Below are 18,004 nucleotides of genomic sequence, written 5' to 3'. Positions count from 1 at the left end.
GTTAAGAAGAAATGAGCTCTGCTATTTTGTAACAGAATTTAACAAAAAGCAGTAATTTTATTGTAATTTTGTAATTTTACTTTTAGTACATAAGTACATTTAACCCATATGGCTCTGTGCACAAAATGCACTTTTAAAATCTTAAGCTTTAAAAAATATTATGCATTTATATTATTTTCTATTTTCATTGTTATTTTTTCTTACATTAGTTGTAATCATAAATATTGTATACTCATTAATTTTCAGGATTTTAAACCTTTAAATGGCAGGTTTTTGTCATGACACCACTGTATTTTAAATGAATAACCCACCACAAAAAATAATTTTCAATATACTGCATACTAAGTAGTTAAATGAAGCTGTGGAGAAAACACTCCAAACACAGGGTGGCGGTGTTGAAGCTGCGCTGATTAGCAGCCGCAACACGAAGCTAAAAAGGCGAAGAGAAAGAAGCAGCTGATGCTGGGCGGAGCTCTGATGAGGAAGAGGAACCACAACAACAGAACGTCTTCAGAAATATCGTTGATAGATTTGTAAATATGTGTTTCACACTCACACCCTGAGTGAAGTGCCCGAGGTAACTCAATTTCCTGGGTTTGTAAAGCGAACTATTTTTATATTCGTTAAGCTAGTGATAGCCTTTTGCCTTTCTTCGTTAGCTTAGCTCCTGCTATTACATTTACCTGGACAACTTGAGCTAACGTTAAATATTAGTGTTAGCTTGTGCTTTTATTTGGCACTATATGTCACAGTGAATAGCTTGTGCGGCGTCTGTGTGCCAGTAGGTAAAATAAAAACCAACGTCACGCTAGCATTAGCAAGTTACCCGCTAGCTTACTTGCTGATATTACATTAGCGTACAGTGCTAACGTACCTGACACTAAACCACATCTACTGAAGTCATTCAACAGTGTTTGACAGCTCAACAGTCCCGAGACATTTTTAGAAAGGCTGTGCCACAGTTGTCCTCTCATGCCCCCGGTCCCATTGTGTCCAGTGTCCCATAATAAAAGGATAGTTCAACATTTTTTAATGGGGTTGTAAGGAGTTCTTACACAAAGACAGTGTATTACATACAGTAGATGTGAGTCAACTGTTTGGGGATGTGTTTTAGTGTGTCTGTATTCTTCTCTTTCAGCTCCAGAGTGTTTGCATGAAGCCTTTGGATTTGACTGGTACTTTATAGGACGGAGCAACACTATGGAGGAGACGAGTCGGGAGGCGGTTGCCACGGCGGTGCAGCGCGTGGCAGGGATGCTGCAGAGGTCCGATCAGCTGGATAAAGTGGAGCAGTACAGAAGAAGAGAGGCACGCAAGAAGGCCTCTGTGGAAGCCAGGCTGAAGGTAATGACAGACAGTGCAGTGCCGTTCAGCTAAGACTCCTTCATTTTACTCATCTATTCACTGACTGTTCTCTAGTAGTAAACGGTGAAAAATCAGCTTTCTGAAAGTGTCAAGGGCCCAAAATACAGAGATGCTCAATTTTAAATGAAAAAAAAGTAAGCACAAGGGGGAAAACAGCCATTACAACAATCCTCAGAAGCAGGGAATGGTTTTTTATTCATTCTCAATAAATTATTTATATATAAAATATCTGATTATCAAAATAGTAATCAGTGGTGAATTAAGACATGGATGTCCAAGTATTTTAAATGCATGTCTTTTATTGGGTAAGGGATTTATTTTTGAACTGAGCGAAGAAGAAAAAAAACGTTTGACATTTCCATTTTTTCTCTCTTTGTTGAAACATTATTTTAGGTTAGAGGACATTATCGCAAATAGACGTAACAATTTAAGAATGTGAAAGAAAATGGAGTGTATTAAGGCCACGTTTAGAAGACTGATGATCATAGTGATTATGTTTTTGTTTGTTTTGTTCTTTAGTAATAGTGTATTTGTTTCTGTGTTTTGTTCTTTGTTTTGTGGCATCTATTAGTGGCATGGCGATGTGGTGGTTCTTGGTGCATCTTGTGTCCATTAGTTTAATGTTATGAATATAATACTTTTCTTTTTTTTCAAGAGTATGGATACACGTCCAGAGAGAGAGAGTGCCCCCCCCCCAATTCAGACCAAAGTCAGTCAAACTGTAAAACTGGGCAGCGCTGATCAAATATGAACAAAGATTATGTCTTTTCTAAAATGTTTTCACAAACACAGTTTGTTGCACTTTTTGGCTGATATGCAAGAATTTGTTAACAGGAAGTGTGCACCTTACTGTTTCCTGTGTTGCATAAACCAGGAGTGTCCAAATTATTTTGAATATGGGCTAGATTTAGGGCTGCACCTAACGATTATTTTTTTAATCAATTTACGTACAGATTATTTTTTCGATTAAGCTATCAGTTATTTTTTAATAGATCTAACTACTATTAATTTATTACTTGATTAATATAGCAACAAATTTGCCAAAAATAACATTCTGAACTTGTCTTACACTGCAGGGCATTATTCCCCAACAAACATAGCGCAGTCTTAACTGGTAATCTGTGTTTTACAGTCTGATATAAAGTCTCTCCAAAATAAAATTAATGCAAGAGCTTGTTCCACTCAAGTAAAAGGAATGTAGTGCAATCTACATTTAGCAATCCAACAGCAAAATAGATAAATAATGTAAAATTCAAGTCACTTTTAGGAGGAGTAACAAAACAGTTACTCTTTATTACAGTAACAAACCTCAAATCTAGCAGCCCAACAAAACATCTTACAGTAAAATTAGTGCAATTTGCATAACACTATAACTTTCTCTAACAGAAATAATAATAACCAGTACATTCTTTCTGCATCAGAATAGTCCAGCCTTAACTGGGCCTTCAGGCATATCACTGCCTGCTGATATGAGTGCTGTATTTTCATATTTATAAGCACATATTTCACTCATTTATGAAGTTATACAAGCTCCTGCACAGCTGACAACCCCATCCTGTAAATGTTTCAAAATAAAATGCATTGTATCAGCAACTGATGGCATTCTGTCCACAGAGACACAGTCAGAAAGCTTTTGTTTTGAAAGGGAAGCAAGGAAGTTGAGGTAAAACAAACATCTTTTTATTTCCTCATCTCTGTGTCAGATATATAGATATATCACATACACAACTGTTTTGTCTTTTAATGAAAAAATATTTAACTTTCCAGCATTCATGACAGTGGGGCCCTCGTTGATGACTTTATGCTTCTTTGCTGTGGCCATGTGTGTCACTTAGCAGAAAATATCCGCTGTTAGTTAACCGTTAGTTTACCATCTGTTTATGAAAACATTAGTTTCACCTGCAGTTCCTATGTGGTGCTTGTCTACAAACTGTATGATTGTCCTGACATGGTGAGGTGATTGAAAATAAATGCAAAGTGCTCTGACTTGATTAACCATAATTGTGTTAATCATATAGTATAATTTGAAAGACAAGCAGAGGGCAGTTAAAAATTGGTCTGAAGGCTTTGGACGTGATTGGTGTAAACAGAGGCTGGAAATACTAAGATCAAATGGCAAAACTAAGTAGTGTTTTCTAAAATATAAACCAATATTCTGTCATTTTCTATTTATCTTTGCTTTGCGTATTTCTCACCTCAAATATTTTAAGAAATGTGTTTTAGCTTTCCACTTAACTGTAATAGGAGATTGTTTTTTTACTAGCCGGCTGCCATCATTTTTTCAGACAAACTCTGGTGCGGTGCAGTGCATTGGGGTAGTTGTAGGTTTCAAATTTCAAAAGTATTTCTCTTTCTACTGCAGAGACAGGATAGTGTTATGAAAAGACCATCTTTCAATTTCACTGAAGTAAATTCCCCTCCCATCCTCGATGCTGGATTTTATATCCATGTTAATCTTTGGTGCTTATTTTCTTCTTCCCATTTGCAACAGTCTGTTATTGTTTGGGTGGAGGCAGCTTTGTAATAGTGTATTTTACAGTGGCCTTGCATTCAGCACTCTGTTGTACGTACAATGTGACACATACAGCAAGACAGACAGCAAGCATTTATCATACACTGTACCACAGTGTTATTTGTAGACACAAAGAATAATAACCTTAACTTGTCCTCATGTCCCCTGATGTCTTTCAGGCAGCCATCCAGTCCCAGCTGGACGGCGTTCGCACTGGACTGACCCAGCTGCACAGCGCCCTGCTGGATGTCAAAGACATCCAGGGCTCACTGGCTGATGTTAGCAAAGACTGGAGGCAGAGCATCAACACCATAGAGAACCTAAAAGATGTCAAGGATGCTGTAGTTCAACACAGTCAGCTGGCCTCAGCAGTGGAAAACCTTAAAAACATTTTCTCTGGTAAGTAAATGTCAGCCCGATCTAAACGATATCAATGATTGTCTCATCACAGATGATGTACTGTCACTTCAGAAACATCTCAGGCTTCAGTTAGGTCTGACACAACAAGCTATCCTTGAAGTTTGACTCAACTCAGAGCTTTTCTCTCCTGTTCTCTCTGTGTCATTCTGCTGTGCGTACAGTCCCAGAGATCGTGGCAGATACGCAGCAGCTGATAGAGCAGGGAGAGCTGCTGCAGGCTCACAGGAAGCTGATGGAGCTGGAGTGTTCACGTGATGACCTCATGTATGAGCAGTACCGCATGGACAGCAAGAACACAAGTGACATGAACCTCATCTCCATTTATTTTGAAGATGTAAGTTGTAGTGATAGATGCTTTAAGTATTGTAACATCACTGTGAAAGGTCTGAACATCACACATCATCATCATCAGAAGTGCACTAAACAGAGCCTTTACCTCAACTCTGGGTATTGCCTCAGAGACAAGACTGATCTAAAACCAGTGCTGTTAATGTTTTATGTCATTTGGAAAATGTTATTGGTTTGTGAGAATTTTAACTGCCTAACAATGATATCTATACTTTAAAGGAGCAGTGTGTAGGACTTAGGAGGATATAGTGTCATCTAGTGGTGCAGATTGTAAAATGCAACCTGCTGAAACGTCTCCTGGTTAAGATTTCTTTCAGGTTTTTTTGTTCAGGAAGTTTTCACCGTGAGCGGAATTATTCGCAGAGGTCTCCTCCTCTCTGAAACAAACAGACCTGGTGATTAAACCCAGCCAAAACACTGAATAAAGCAGTTTCACGTTACAATTCAGACATGTCATTAGCCAAGCAAATGATAATGCATGCTCCCCTTTATAACTGATAACTTAAATATCAGATGTTCAAGAGGTTTTTAGCTGGAGCTGAATAATCCAGAGGTCTCTTTCTCTCTCAAATAAATAGACCAGGTGTAGTTTGACATCGTGTTTTACCAACACTCTTCTGAGTGACATTCACTCGAGCTTTCTCCATAAACAGCCCTCTAACATCAGAAGAGACCCCTCACATCCTGGACACCACTTGTTTGAACCCTCCCCTCAGGCAGACTAAGAATCACACACACACACACACACACACGTACCAACAGACTGAGAAACTTTTTTTTGCCCCAGAGCAGTGGACAGGATGCTGAACACCATAACCCCTTTACAGTGAACAGCATTGTCTTGCTGCAGGAAACATAAAATACTAATTTGATAAAACACATTTAATTGCAAACCATGAGCCTTACTGTTGAATTGTTGTAAGCACATCTGTTGAATGTTTTGAGCGGATTTTGTCTTGAACTAAAGATAGTTTAACTTTCTGATAGACAATGTAGTGGTATTCTGTTAAAGTCATTTTTAGTTCTTTTGTAGCCACATAAGCTCTTGGGTATTTGGTTTTCACCTTCTCTCTGTTCCCCTCCAGGTTCAGGGCTTGTCAGATGAGCTGGCCAAGCAGTTATGGATGGTGCTGCAGAGGGCCATGGTTACGGTTCGCCGTGACCCTACCATGCTGGTGTCAGTGGTTCGCATCATTGAGCGGGAGGAGAAGATCGATCGACGAATGGTCGACCGTAAGAAGCAGACCGGGTTCATCCCACCTGGACGACCCAAACGGTGGAAAGACAGGATGTTCGAGGTGAGGGGGGTGATGAAGGATCAGGGTAATACTCCTTAAATGCTTTCAGTTATCAAGGATATTACTGCACCAATTAGAATGAAGCTGATTATGTCTTTGTACTTAAGGTTGTTCACTTCCTAGCCCTAAGTTTGAGGACCCTTGTTTTTTTTTTCATTGGACTCATCCTCTTCTTCTTTGATTCTTCTTCCTTATCCATCTCGTCCTTACTTTTTGTTTGCCAAACGTTCTTCTTTTTCTTTTTTCCTTTGCCTTTTTCTTTATGCAACTCTTCTTCCTCTTTGTCTTCTTACTCTACTTGTAGTCCATCTGATGTTTCTTTCAGCTCCTCTTTCAGTTTTTCCTGTGACTATGTGGAGGTTGACAGATTCAAAGTGATGTATCTTGGTGTCACTGGCACGACCCCACTGTGGAACATGACTGTGTTTGTGAAACATGTTGTCACCAGAATGTTTCCTTGTAGATCGCATTTTAATGTCAGAAATTAGATGCAGACATCAGGACATTCAGGATAGTCAGGCCATTTTGCGGCAGTATGGAACATCATTGGATTCATGATCAAATTTGATCTGATTAGCTGTGAAAAAGACTTGGCGTCAAAGTGTCAGCTGGCTTTACCTCAGTGAGAAAAGATTTTCTGGTTAGGGTCAAAATTTCATGTGCACATGCACGGTAGTACACGTAAAAGTAGTACACGTAATTCTCAGCTCTACACACACTGGTGCACATAACCTGGTACAGAAAATAAATATTGCAGGGCTGACAACTCTCATGCATTGACGGTGCGGCCTGTGTTGTTGATACTTTTCATATGTCATGTCTCATGTAGTGAAAAACAAATCAATTTATAATTGATTACATTGTGGTGTTGAAACAGACACTGACAGCACACTGACAGACAACACAGTGCAACAACAGCACCGTGAAAAACCCGATCAAACCAGCTGCCATTTGCATTTTGATGCACTTCTATTCATGCTGTTACAGTATCGGTGCTTGGAGAGGCCAAAAAGGATGAAGAAAGACTTGCATTGCAGCAATAATTTATTACGCGTCATATATTTAATAATTCTTGTTGAATATGTGGCATCACCAAAGAGGTCCTATTACGATAAAAAAACATTTTTTTATTAGGTTTGCTGAGAAGTGCTACATTTCTATATAAATGTTCTTATGAACATATATTTCTCTGCACATTACTGTACAGGGAAATTCAACTCAAATTATATTGTAATACACTGAAAATGTCAGCATTTTAAACACTCTTCTTAATTAAATAATGAAATATTTTCTTTTAGAGGTTTACTGAAACCTTCAGTGTATTCCAGGATGACTCTGACTCAAAGTTAATTTGTACAGTTTTGCAAAAGATTACAGGGAAAGTCAGCTCAAATTTCGATGACAACATAATGATTTCCTACATATTTGAACTGTCATAAAAAGAAAATGTCACAGTTGTTGATGTTAGATTGCTTTCAGTGAGATCCAGCCAGAGTTGTGGCTGAAGTGCAGCAAAAGAAGGAACTAAAAAAATTTGAATTGAATTTTTGCATGTGCGTGTTACTTCAGAAGTTACCAGTGATTGTGCACAGAAAGAAGTGTTTTGAGCCCAGCTGGCTAACTGTGCGAGCTCAGCCCCTGAACCAATGAGCTGTTCCTGAACTCTGATGTGTTTCTGCTTGCAGGTGCTGGAGGGGACAGTCAGCACCCGCATTGAGGGCACCCAGGCAGTGACTAGAGAGGTCGATAAAATGTGGCTGGTTCGTCTTTTAGAAATAACCAGGAAATATGTTCTGGATGACCTCATCATTGTCAAGAACCTCATGGTGCAGTGCTTCCCACCACACTACAACACTTTCAACAGGTAACACAAAAATCCATATCAATCAGTCTACACAGAACACATCCCAAACACAAGATTATGGAACACATCGCACCCCTTAACTTCTGAGCACTTTAGATTTGTTCAGCTGAAATTGGACCAGAACAGCATCACCAGAACAGTGTAATTAGTTTAACCATGAATTTTGTGAACTGTGAAAAACTGTTACAGCCACTGCAACTGATGAAACTGCAACAAGTCAAAGAAATCATTGAACAGATTAGTGTAAGTGTTTGCTGAAATGTTTGTCTGTGTGCTTCAGGTTTTTCAGTCTCTACCATAATGCTGTGTCCACTCGTGTCAAAGAACTGGCCTCTGAGGACTTGGAGGCTAATGAGATCGTATCCCTGCTAACCTGGGTCCTCAATACATATAAGAGGTACACACACACATGCACACGCACACACTCAAACACACACTCTGACCAGCTCTGTCAGTGCACATGATGTTTATTGAGGCACATTCTTCAGTTCAAAAAGAGGACTTTATATTCAGTAGCATAGAGGGAAAATTTCTGAAACTCAGTTATGATGTTAGTGATCATTAAGGCTAACCCCAACCATTAGGTTTCTCTTCCTAGTTTGTTTTAGGGTAGTCACTACAGGCCGCCCACCCACAGCCTGATTCTGCTCGGGGGTTCTTCCTCTTAAAGGGGAGCTTTTTACTTGCCCCTTTTGCCCTGCTTGCTCGTGGGGACATGTTCACTTCACTTAAAGGGATACTTTACATATTTCCATCTACCTTCTGTGATTAGAGTATAGAGTATCGAGGCTGATCAACAGACCGACCCACAACTCTCTCCCTCTGTGTCTCCAACTCGGACTGAAATCCAATCAAATGGTAAAACTAGGCAGTGCTGATCAAATATAAAACAAGATTCTGTTATTGTACTGTTTATTTTCCTCCTAAAATGCTTTCAGAAACACATCAGTGCTGTGTTTAGCTGTAATAGGGAGAGTTTTTGAACAGGAAGTGGGCACCATAGTGCTCTCTGCACAGCGAAAACAGAGGCCCAAAACATGAGTTTAAACCGTAAAGCTAAGCAGAACTGATCAAATATAAACGAAGATTGTGTTACTGAGTTGTATATTTTTTGTTGCAAATATTTTAAAATAGAAATATGAGCCAAGATTCTTTTACTTTCCACTTAGTTTTTAGTCGCCAGTCTCACCTCAGATATTTTCAGAATCATGTTTTAGCTTGCTGTTTAACTGTAATACGAGACTGTTTCTTGCCAGCTGGCAGCTGTTGTTGGAAACAGACAAGAACGCGTCACGTCACCCACCAGTAGAAGCATGTATTGACCTGGTTTGTCTACCTCTTACATTCTTTTTTCTCTGTTTTCTGATCATGAAACACCAATTTCAAAACCTATTTGACTCTTCTGCTGCAGAGACATCTATTTTTTTTAAAAGGGGTTGAAGAGAGTTTCATGTTTATGCTGATGCCAGTCAAGTCAAGCTTGAGCTTTATTTGTTGCACATGGTGCAGACATCGCACAAAATTTTGGTTAATTAAAGATGGTGACACAAGTTCAATTCAATTTGATTACTGATTCTTGTTCTTAAACATTAATTTTTATTTATTTAACATTTGTTGTTACGTTTAGCAGCTGTCATTTTTTAACTGTAAAACTCACCTCAGATTTTCGATTATCCAGTGTTATAACAAACAGGTATTTCAACACTTGGTAAAAAAAAAAAAACAGCTAACATTGTATTTGCCATCATCACCATTAGGCTTTAAATAATAGTAGAAAATGTAATAATTGTGTTCGGTCATCTAGTGTCTAAACCCCAGTCTGCTCTTTCTGTTGCAAAACTCGTTCAGATGCAGCAGTGTATTTACCACTTACATGAATGTGTTAGCATAGGATCACGTTACTCACAAGGAACCTGCAGACAGAGTGGATTTTCAGTTATAGATTCTGTGTATGTGTGCGTGCGTATGTTCCAGTGCGGAGATGATGGGCCATCCAGAGCTCTATTCAGAGTGTGACATCAACCAGCTGGAGCCTCTGCTGCCTCAGGATGTGGTGGACGACCTGCTCAGCAAATATGTCAAGACTTTTACAGTAAGCACCACACACACCACGCCCCTTTAGTAATCAGATAATCAGTTTATTTAAATAAAGGATCATTACAAACACACTTATAAAAGCAGTCACACAGTGAGAAAAAACAGAATTCTGTGTAGAGATAGGAAATTCTGATGCATCAAGATGCTTCGATAATCATTTTATAACTGATCTTTATAACGCCTGCCTTTAATTCATTTGGACCTGTTGTTGGAATCCCCACAAAACCAAATAGTCAGTGCTGAGTTGATAATAGATAATTTAATTACAGAAAATAACCAACATTGTCCAACACATTGCTTCCTCCCTGTGTGTCACACCTTCCCCAGTACAGGACTATTAACTGTCAAATAAACATCCACCAAAAAAAAATATCAATGTGTCATAATTATTAAGATTGACAGTGTTCCAGAGCATCTCTTTAAGTGTTTGTGTGTCCCTGTCTTCAGTCTAATATAACAGGCTGGCTGCGGAAGGCCCTGGAAACAGACAAGAAGGACTGGCAGAAAGAAACGGAGCCTGAGGCAGATCAAGATGGATACTACCAGACCACGCTGCCCGCCATCGTCTTTCAGGTGACACACACGCAGCACCAACACACACCGCATCTTTGCTTCCTGATCCTCAGTGATTAAAAACATGTTATCTCACTGTTTAACTCTCTTCATCAGATGTTTGAGCAGAACCTGCAGGTTGCTGCGCAGATCGACGGGGATTTTAAAGAGCAAGTTCTGAAGCTCTGTCTGAAACAGATGAACACTTTCCTTATCAGGTATGGTTTTCATAGTTTCTGACTTTCCTTTGGTGTGAGAAACCTATCCTTTAGATTGATTGGGTGCATTTCACCACAAACCCAATAAAGGAAGATGTCAGAATCTGAATTTAAGGTCAAATGTAAAATATCTTTGTCATTTTTCCACTGTCCATGGTTTTGTGGCTTTTAAAGTTACCGTTTGATTATTGTTTGGATGCAAACAGCAATCAAGAGAATAAACGGTTGCAATAATTCAAATGTTTCTTGTATAAACCTGATAGATGTGTGTGTTGTTGTGTGCAGGTACAGAGAGGAGGCTGTGACCTACAAAGAGGAGCACCTGAGAGACAGACAGCTGCCTCAGTGTTACGTTCAGTACATGATTGCCATCATTAACAACTGCCAGACATTCAAGTAAGAGCTCGTTTTATATAGCAAAAGATTCACTGAATTCAGTCAGTGATGACTTTGTTCATAATTAAATGCTACATGACCATCAGACTTGATGCTTGTGGGGCAACATTTAATCTTGTCAGTGATTAAATACTCTTGTAATAATTATTGATTTGATTTCCCCACTCCTGGGCCTTTGATAAAAATTGAGTCAACATAGTACTATGAAATAAAACCATAGACTTGAAAGTTACAGACAGTGATAAGGGCAAAAATCTTTGCTGTTTTCAAGACAAATTAAAATGATGGGGTAATAAAGTATCTTAAAGTTTTTGTATATATAATTGCATCAAGTAGGCTATTAACACAATAATAAATGTAAATAAAAATAAACCTTGGCAATTTATAGTCAAAATATCTTAAAACCTGGGTTTTTCATCTCTGAGGCTATATTTAACCAAATCTGTTCCACTCAATTTTTTTAATGCAATACCAAACAAATGTGTTTGCAAGAAAATAAAAAATATTTTTTCATAGTAATTTTTGAAAATTAAAGATTCCTCGCTTGGGTTAAAAAAAACTATATATACTTTAAAAAAAATGTTCTGCAACAACTGTTAATGTTAGCAGCTAAATTTAAAAAAGCAAATTATCCTCTGGGTTTCTTGGATGTTAAGTACAATTTTCAACCAGAAAAAAACATGCAACTCGAGGAGCGTAGAATATGTATCGGAAAATAGTATTGTGGCTAGTTTCTGAAACCAAATAGAAAAAAAGAGAAGCAAAATAAGTTTTATGTGAAACAACAACAACAACAGAAAAAGAAATATAATATTAAAACAAAGAAGAGAAAAAATGAAAGGAAATTCCATCATACAGGTCCGTACATGTCAGTGCACAGTTCTAGCGTTTAATCTTTGTTACGATTAGATTATGGCTGCTCGAGGAGCAGATGGAAGGAAGCTTAAACTGTCACTGATGATTTCACCAGCTTGATATGCCACATTCCACAGGCAAGCACTGAGAAAGACCTCCAGCTAATGGCATGCTTTGGACACGTTTGACAAACGAGCGCATACCTTTTTTTGGTATATTTATTTATTTGGTGTAAGAAGTTGTATATGTTAGTATGAACTTCTATAAAGTGGATGGACAGTGGCAGATCTGCAGGTGAAACAACAGTGACATCCTGTTTTAATATACAGCAGCAACACACCAACAGACAGCAGGGGCGTGTGGCAGTAAAGAATTGACATAAACAAAAATTACAAAATTATCTCATTATGAAAATGAATTCTAAATATTTCTTAATGAGTTTAGATTTATTTATTTTCTTAGCTAAATTGTTGTTTCATTTACATTTGACATTCATTTACATCACTGTCTTTTTGTATTTTTTGTATCATAAGTGGGGTTGCATATTGTAATGCCTGAGCGTTCTCGTATGTGTCCCTCAGAGAGTCCATCAACAGTCTGAAGAAGAAGTACTCGCAGTCATCAGAGCCCACTGACAGTGATGCTGCTATAGAGAGGACCCTCAATGAGGTGGCTAAGGATGGATGTCAGTTCCTGCTGGATGAAGTCTTCCTAGACCTTGAAGTAAGAGGGGCTCGTATTGGACTGAGCTATATTTTATATTTAAAGGGCGTTCATTGTATTTTACACACTGTATTTGTTCTTTTCTACAAAGTCATTTGTATTTTGTTAAAATATTTGAACGTGTAAATTTATGTGAAATCTGACAAAAGTTTTGATGATGATGATGAATCATTGATGGATGAATGGTTTCCTTCTCTGCATATGAAGTCCTAAGTCCGAGTAAAGCTAAAAGAAAAAAAAAGGTGCAATGAGTTTGTCATATAACAGAAAAAATGTGTTATTGACCACCAAATTTAAATCATTAAAATATTAAATAAAATTAGGTTTCAAAACTTAAAGAAAAAAAAATCTCTATTCTCTTCTCCAAGATGCTAGTGTCCACTGAAGGAGCTGAAGTTAGGAGCCTAAAGTTTGCTGCATTCTCCAAGCCTTCTGAGCTCTTGCAGTCTAATAAAGACATGGATAAACATCTCTTTTGGATGCCAGTTATATAAACACATGCAGAATATCTGTCAGTGATGTACCTTTCAGTCATATTTGCCCGAATCCGCTACCTTTCCCACCAGCAGTGACTGCTCACTGCTCTGGGTGTGTGCTTTGTGCTAACGTTAGCTGCTATTAGCTGCTGAATGAGAGTCTGTCACAGCAGCTGTTCTCATTCTTTGGCTCAGGGTGTTTATGTTACTGTGATACAGCGCCTAGCAACAGTCTGTAGCTGTGCAGCAGATCGTTCTTCGCCTCGGAGACGGGTGTGCTTTGTGCTACTCAGTTAGCTGCTAACGATTGTCTGCTCCTTCACAGCGGCTCATTCCTTGTTTTTATAGAGTGAGGCTTTTAAGCCCACCCAAAAAATCCTGAACACAGAAATGGAGAAAAACTGTTAAACAGTTGAACTTCACAATTTAACAGCCGCAGTTCTCAGTCTTATCATGTTTTCAACAAGTATTTTCTAAGATTTTTAATATGTTTAGAAGAAATCATTGATAATGCTATAAGCAAACTTTAAAGGGCCAGTTAACCGTTTCTATAAAGAGAAACATATTCCCACATATTTTCTATCTACACTGGAGTATGATCTGTGAGGTTATGAGGTTTCCTTGTATATAACTTCTTTCACCATTCAAATACATTTACGTGAAATTATTTTGATTTGTGCTGCTCACTGCTAACATCCCTTTACTAAAGAGTTTTTCAGTTACTTTGAATAATTCACAGAGACTTGCTGTAAATAATTGAATTGACAGTAACACAATATGCAGTAGGAAATCATTTTGGTGTTTACACCACAGAATAAATTATCTCCTCTTTTCTTCTTTTTGCAAACATTTGCTAAGAGTAAAGAGCACATTTTACAAAAACTTAAAAACTCCCTGCTTCTCACTGCGCTGTCATTCATTTGTTTACAGCAACAGTATGTAAGTACTTGGTAAGAGATGCATAAATGGAGTTAAGACAGATCACTTGCCTTTTGCTTTTCCTTGTTATCAACCGTAAAAAGGACAAAAACAAATTAAGGGAATTCTACCAATTTAACAAAATGTTCCCAACAGATTAAACTGCTTTGGTTTTGACGTGTCTTTGACTAGCATCACCTGAACGAGCTGCTGACCAGGAAGTGGCTGACGGGCTCTCATGCTGTGGACACCATCTGTGTGACAGTGGAGGACTACTTCAATGACTTCAACAAGATCAAGAAGCCCTTTAATCAGGTAGGATGGGAGCAGAGCACTGCACTCTCAGCACGCCATGTCCTAAAAATTCTCACTTCATTTACCAAAATTTCATGGAAATGTGTGTCACATTGTAACAATGCCACAATGTCATTGTTATCCTGTGACGTGTGCAGGAGATGACGAGTGAGGCCCTGCGCAGGGTGGTGGTGGAGTACATTAAAGCGGTGATGCAGAAGAGGATCACCTTTAAAAACGCAGATGAGAGGAGGGAGGGAGCGGAGAGGATGATCAAAGAGGCTGATCAGTTCAAGTTTCTCTTCAGGAAACTGGCTGCTGTGAGTTCACAATCAGGGTCCCGCCCAGAGCCCGAAAAAGTCTTAAAATTTCTTCTTTTTTTTATTTTTTTGAGTCTGTGTGTGCATGGCTTTCTAGAAGGCACCCCCCCACCCCACACCCCCATCCAATATGATACTCCTTGGCAAATACAACATATTGGATGACATAATTGAACCCTTAGGGCCCACTTTAATATTACACACACTCGTATCGCTCTTCACCCAAAATGCACTTTTCAAAGTCAAGAAAGCTAAAGAAATATACATCAAAATTATTTTCTGCTTTCATTGAGGGCTTTATTTGTTTTTTTTTGCCAACATCAGTCTTAATCATAAACATCAAATATTCATTGATTTTCAGAATTTAAACACTTTAAATGCCAGGTTTTATACTCACACTCATACCACTCTGCACATAGAATGTGCATTTCAAAATCAAGCTATAAAAATATTATACATAAATATGATTTTTTTTTACTTTCATGACATCATCAGGTGGAAAATAGTGAAAATGACAAATTCCAAGGCAAAAGTCCAGAATGACACCCAGTCTATTTTAGAATTATTGTAGGAACTGAGCTGGGAATTGCAAAGTGCGTAAAGTGCACCAAACCGTACGTCAGGGTTAAGAACACTGTAAAAAAAAAAAACATGTCACATAAGTCAAACGATTGATGACAGGCTGCTGGTAAATATCAGGACAGAATCATAACAATAACATCTCATTTTTGGCTACCCCCTATACATAGCTCCAAATGGGAGGAAGGCAGTCACAGTCCAAAGACTGTGTACTCCCATGGTCTGTGCGCTTTGTCTGCATGATGTGTCTTCCTCTATATTTTGAGATTTAATTTTTGGGTTGTTTTTTTTTGTTATATCGGTGATCACGGCAGACAGATCTCTGTGCTCTGATCAGCTTAAGAGCAACATAGTGCTGGTGTTGTAATAACACGTAACCAGACTCTACGTTCACGATTTTGATTCACACAAAACATCTTCTGACCATTTTTGTTTAGAACATTTTTATTAGTAAAGTGTGAATTTGACTGACACTACAAGATCATTTCTTTTTTCGTACACATAATGGAGACCTTCCTTGCTTAATGTTTTTGCTAGCTCCTTTGCACAAAAGCAATTACTTAAAAAAATCTCATTATTAGTTTGGTAAGTCTGTTATTGGGCATGCTGATTAATCTATGCCACCATGGCAACACCTCAAACAAATGCTGCACCTCACGTCTCCCATATCAATCAAACGCTGCTTGTTACGACATTTTTACTTTGCTGTAATCTGGCAAAAAAAAAGAAGATGAAGAGAGAAGAGATGCATGAAGGGAAATAAGGCAGGATCACCTTAAAACTCATGAAGACTCATGTGGACTCAGTAGACAGAGGGAGAAGCAGAAGAAGAGAGGGAAGCTGGAGAAAAGACAGGGACAGCTGACCTGGAGGAGGTGAGTGAGAGTAGTTTGATTTTTGTAAACTGTAAGAGAATACAATGGAGTCAAAGTCTATCATGAACCTTTTTTGCCACTTTATATAGATCTATAGACACAGTCACTGACTATCTGATATTTGCTTCAGAGGATTCAGGGACAGAAGAGAGGTATACAAGCACAGGTGAGTGAGAATAGATAGAATATGATAAACTATCGCACTTTGTTGAATATATTGTCTACAACTACATTTAATTAGGCCGGACAGTTTGGGGATTTTTTCAGTTGTCAGTGGCTGCATTCACATGCACACTAATATTTTAATATTATTTGGAAAATGACAATATTCTGAATTTAATGTGGGTCATTTAAACAGCATATTAACTGCAGTTTGTGACACAAAGTCACTTGTCTGTTTACAGAACTGACCGTAAACAGACACTGGATAGTCTGGATACGCTGTACACAAACCAACCTGCCAACCGTTTGCAGGGCTGGTGCAGAGATGCATGCCCAAAAGAAAAGCCAACATTTTTGATCAAAAGGAGAAACACACCTACTTTTAAACATTATGAAAGACATCAAGATTTTGGATATGCACAATATTGAAAAACCAAACTTTTCATTGAAGTAATGAATGAGAGAGGCTGAATTGCAAGTAGGACGCTTTGGAAAAAAAAATCCTGTTTTGATGCAAAGAAGCAAAATGACAAACCGTTTTAGCCCGTCCATTCTTCTATATTTAGACACGCTAAACAACATGTTAGGGCACGTTATGCACTATCCCCATAGTCATTTGCTAGTTAAACTGGACGTACTAGAGATGAATTGTCTCCTGTGAATATGTCCGCTCTGACAAAGCCTTCAGGTTGGGCCACCAGACACCACACAGCATCCACGAATGCGTTTGTTGACATTTTAATGGTCCCCTGTTAGGATGGAGAGGCATGTTAATTTTTGTTGTCTGGTGTGTGCAGGGTGAAGACACAGACCCGCTTTGTGGAGCCATCGCTGCCATCGCTGAAGTGTTCAAGCTGACTGACCCCACGCTGCTGTTCCTGGAGGTCACCACTCTGGTGTCCAAATATCCCGACATCAGGTGCACACCGTCACACTCGCGTATCAAGCCTTTTAATAGTTTTATATCTAACATTATATTTTCTCTGTGATTAGGAGGTAATCACAAAGCAGGCTGATGTCATGTTACCTAAATATTAACTCGAAGGTTTTTTGGCCCTCCTGCTCTCCTTAGGGAGGAACACATCCAGGCGTTGCTGGCAGTGCGTGGCGATGCCAGCAGGGAAATGCGCCAGATGATCATTGGGACTCTCAGCGAGAACAAAGTATCTTACTCTGGTGTTACACAGCCCATCTTCAAAGACATCACCGTGCCCACCATCACTATGACGACCATGACCACCATGACCTCCATGGCAACTGCAAAGCTCCTCAAATAAAGCCAATAGCCACAACTCTATTTCCACCTTCAGCACCTTCAAACACGATAACGTGACACTTTTTTCTAAAATATTCAGGCATTTTTAATTGTTAAATGCAGTGTGCTGCAATTTCTGTCCCCAGCCTTGATTTGCTCTTTTATTGTCACTCTGAATACATGTGTGCTTTAACAAAATAATAAAAGTATACTTGTGATAATGTGTGGTATGACTACTAACTGGAGGTTGAAGAATCATAGGTTGTTTTTATTCTCATCTTCCTCTGCTGCATTTCTGTTCCTTCTCCACCTCTAACTGTAGTTTGACTGCCATGCACAGTTCACTTTCTAACAGGCTCTTCTTTATTTGTCAGGTTACCCTTAAAAACCAGCAAACTGGCTTGACTTCTCCTAGAAACATGGAAAGAAAGCAACAAGCAGCTTAACAAGAAATTGCCCAAATATTACTGAACTTTT

The 18,004-nt window shown here is 38.6% G+C and overlaps 1 protein-coding gene across 2 annotated transcripts; it reads left to right on the top strand.

The window, feature by feature from the left end:
• The first annotated feature begins 418 nt into the window (after nucleotides 1-418).
• On the top strand, nucleotides 419-17,748 carry exoc3 (exocyst complex component 3). Of its 2 annotated transcripts, none has more exons than XM_042498173.2 (16): nucleotides 419-577; nucleotides 1,139-1,344; nucleotides 4,057-4,276; nucleotides 4,459-4,631; nucleotides 5,731-5,943; nucleotides 7,629-7,807; nucleotides 8,088-8,204; nucleotides 9,782-9,899; nucleotides 10,352-10,477; nucleotides 10,574-10,674; nucleotides 10,960-11,070; nucleotides 12,507-12,648; nucleotides 14,235-14,357; nucleotides 14,495-14,656; nucleotides 17,070-17,191; nucleotides 17,345-17,748. In XM_042498173.2, the coding sequence occupies exons 2-16, from the start codon at nucleotides 1,201-1,203 to the stop codon at nucleotides 17,547-17,549; spliced, it is 2,256 nt and encodes a 751-aa protein (XP_042354107.1). In that variant the 5' UTR covers nucleotides 419-577; nucleotides 1,139-1,200; the 3' UTR covers nucleotides 17,550-17,748. The 2 variants fall into 2 exon arrangements, with proteins under 2 accessions (XP_042354107.1, XP_042354108.1); XM_042498174.2 differs by having other exon boundaries at nucleotides 460-594.
• The last annotated feature ends 256 nt before the right edge of the window (nucleotides 17,749-18,004 follow it).

The sequence above is a fragment of the Plectropomus leopardus genome, chromosome 12, assembly GCF_026936395.1.
Source record: "Plectropomus leopardus strain MGB_pleo_1.0 chromosome 12, ASM2693639v1, whole genome shotgun sequence".
NCBI classification, from domain to species: domain Eukaryota; kingdom Metazoa; phylum Chordata; class Actinopteri; order Perciformes; family Serranidae; genus Plectropomus; species Plectropomus leopardus.
The sequence above is the reverse complement of the archived record's forward strand: the minus strand, read 5'-3'. Positions and strand labels throughout refer to the sequence as shown.

What these genes read in the sequence shown, in the direction of transcription:
- exoc3 (XM_042498173.2), top strand. Translation starts at nt 1,201, where the DNA reads ATGGAGGAGACGAGTCGGGAGGCGGTTGCCACGGCGGTGCAGCGCGTG. An exon ending in AAGTCTTCCTAGACCTTGAA is followed by an intron (nt 12,649 to 14,234) that starts GTAAGAGGGGCT and finishes GTCTTTGACTAG; the next exon opens with CATCACCTGAACGAGCTGCT. An exon ending in TCAAGAAGCCCTTTAATCAG is followed by an intron (nt 14,358 to 14,494) that starts GTAGGATGGGAG and finishes TGACGTGTGCAG; the next exon opens with GAGATGACGAGTGAGGCCCT.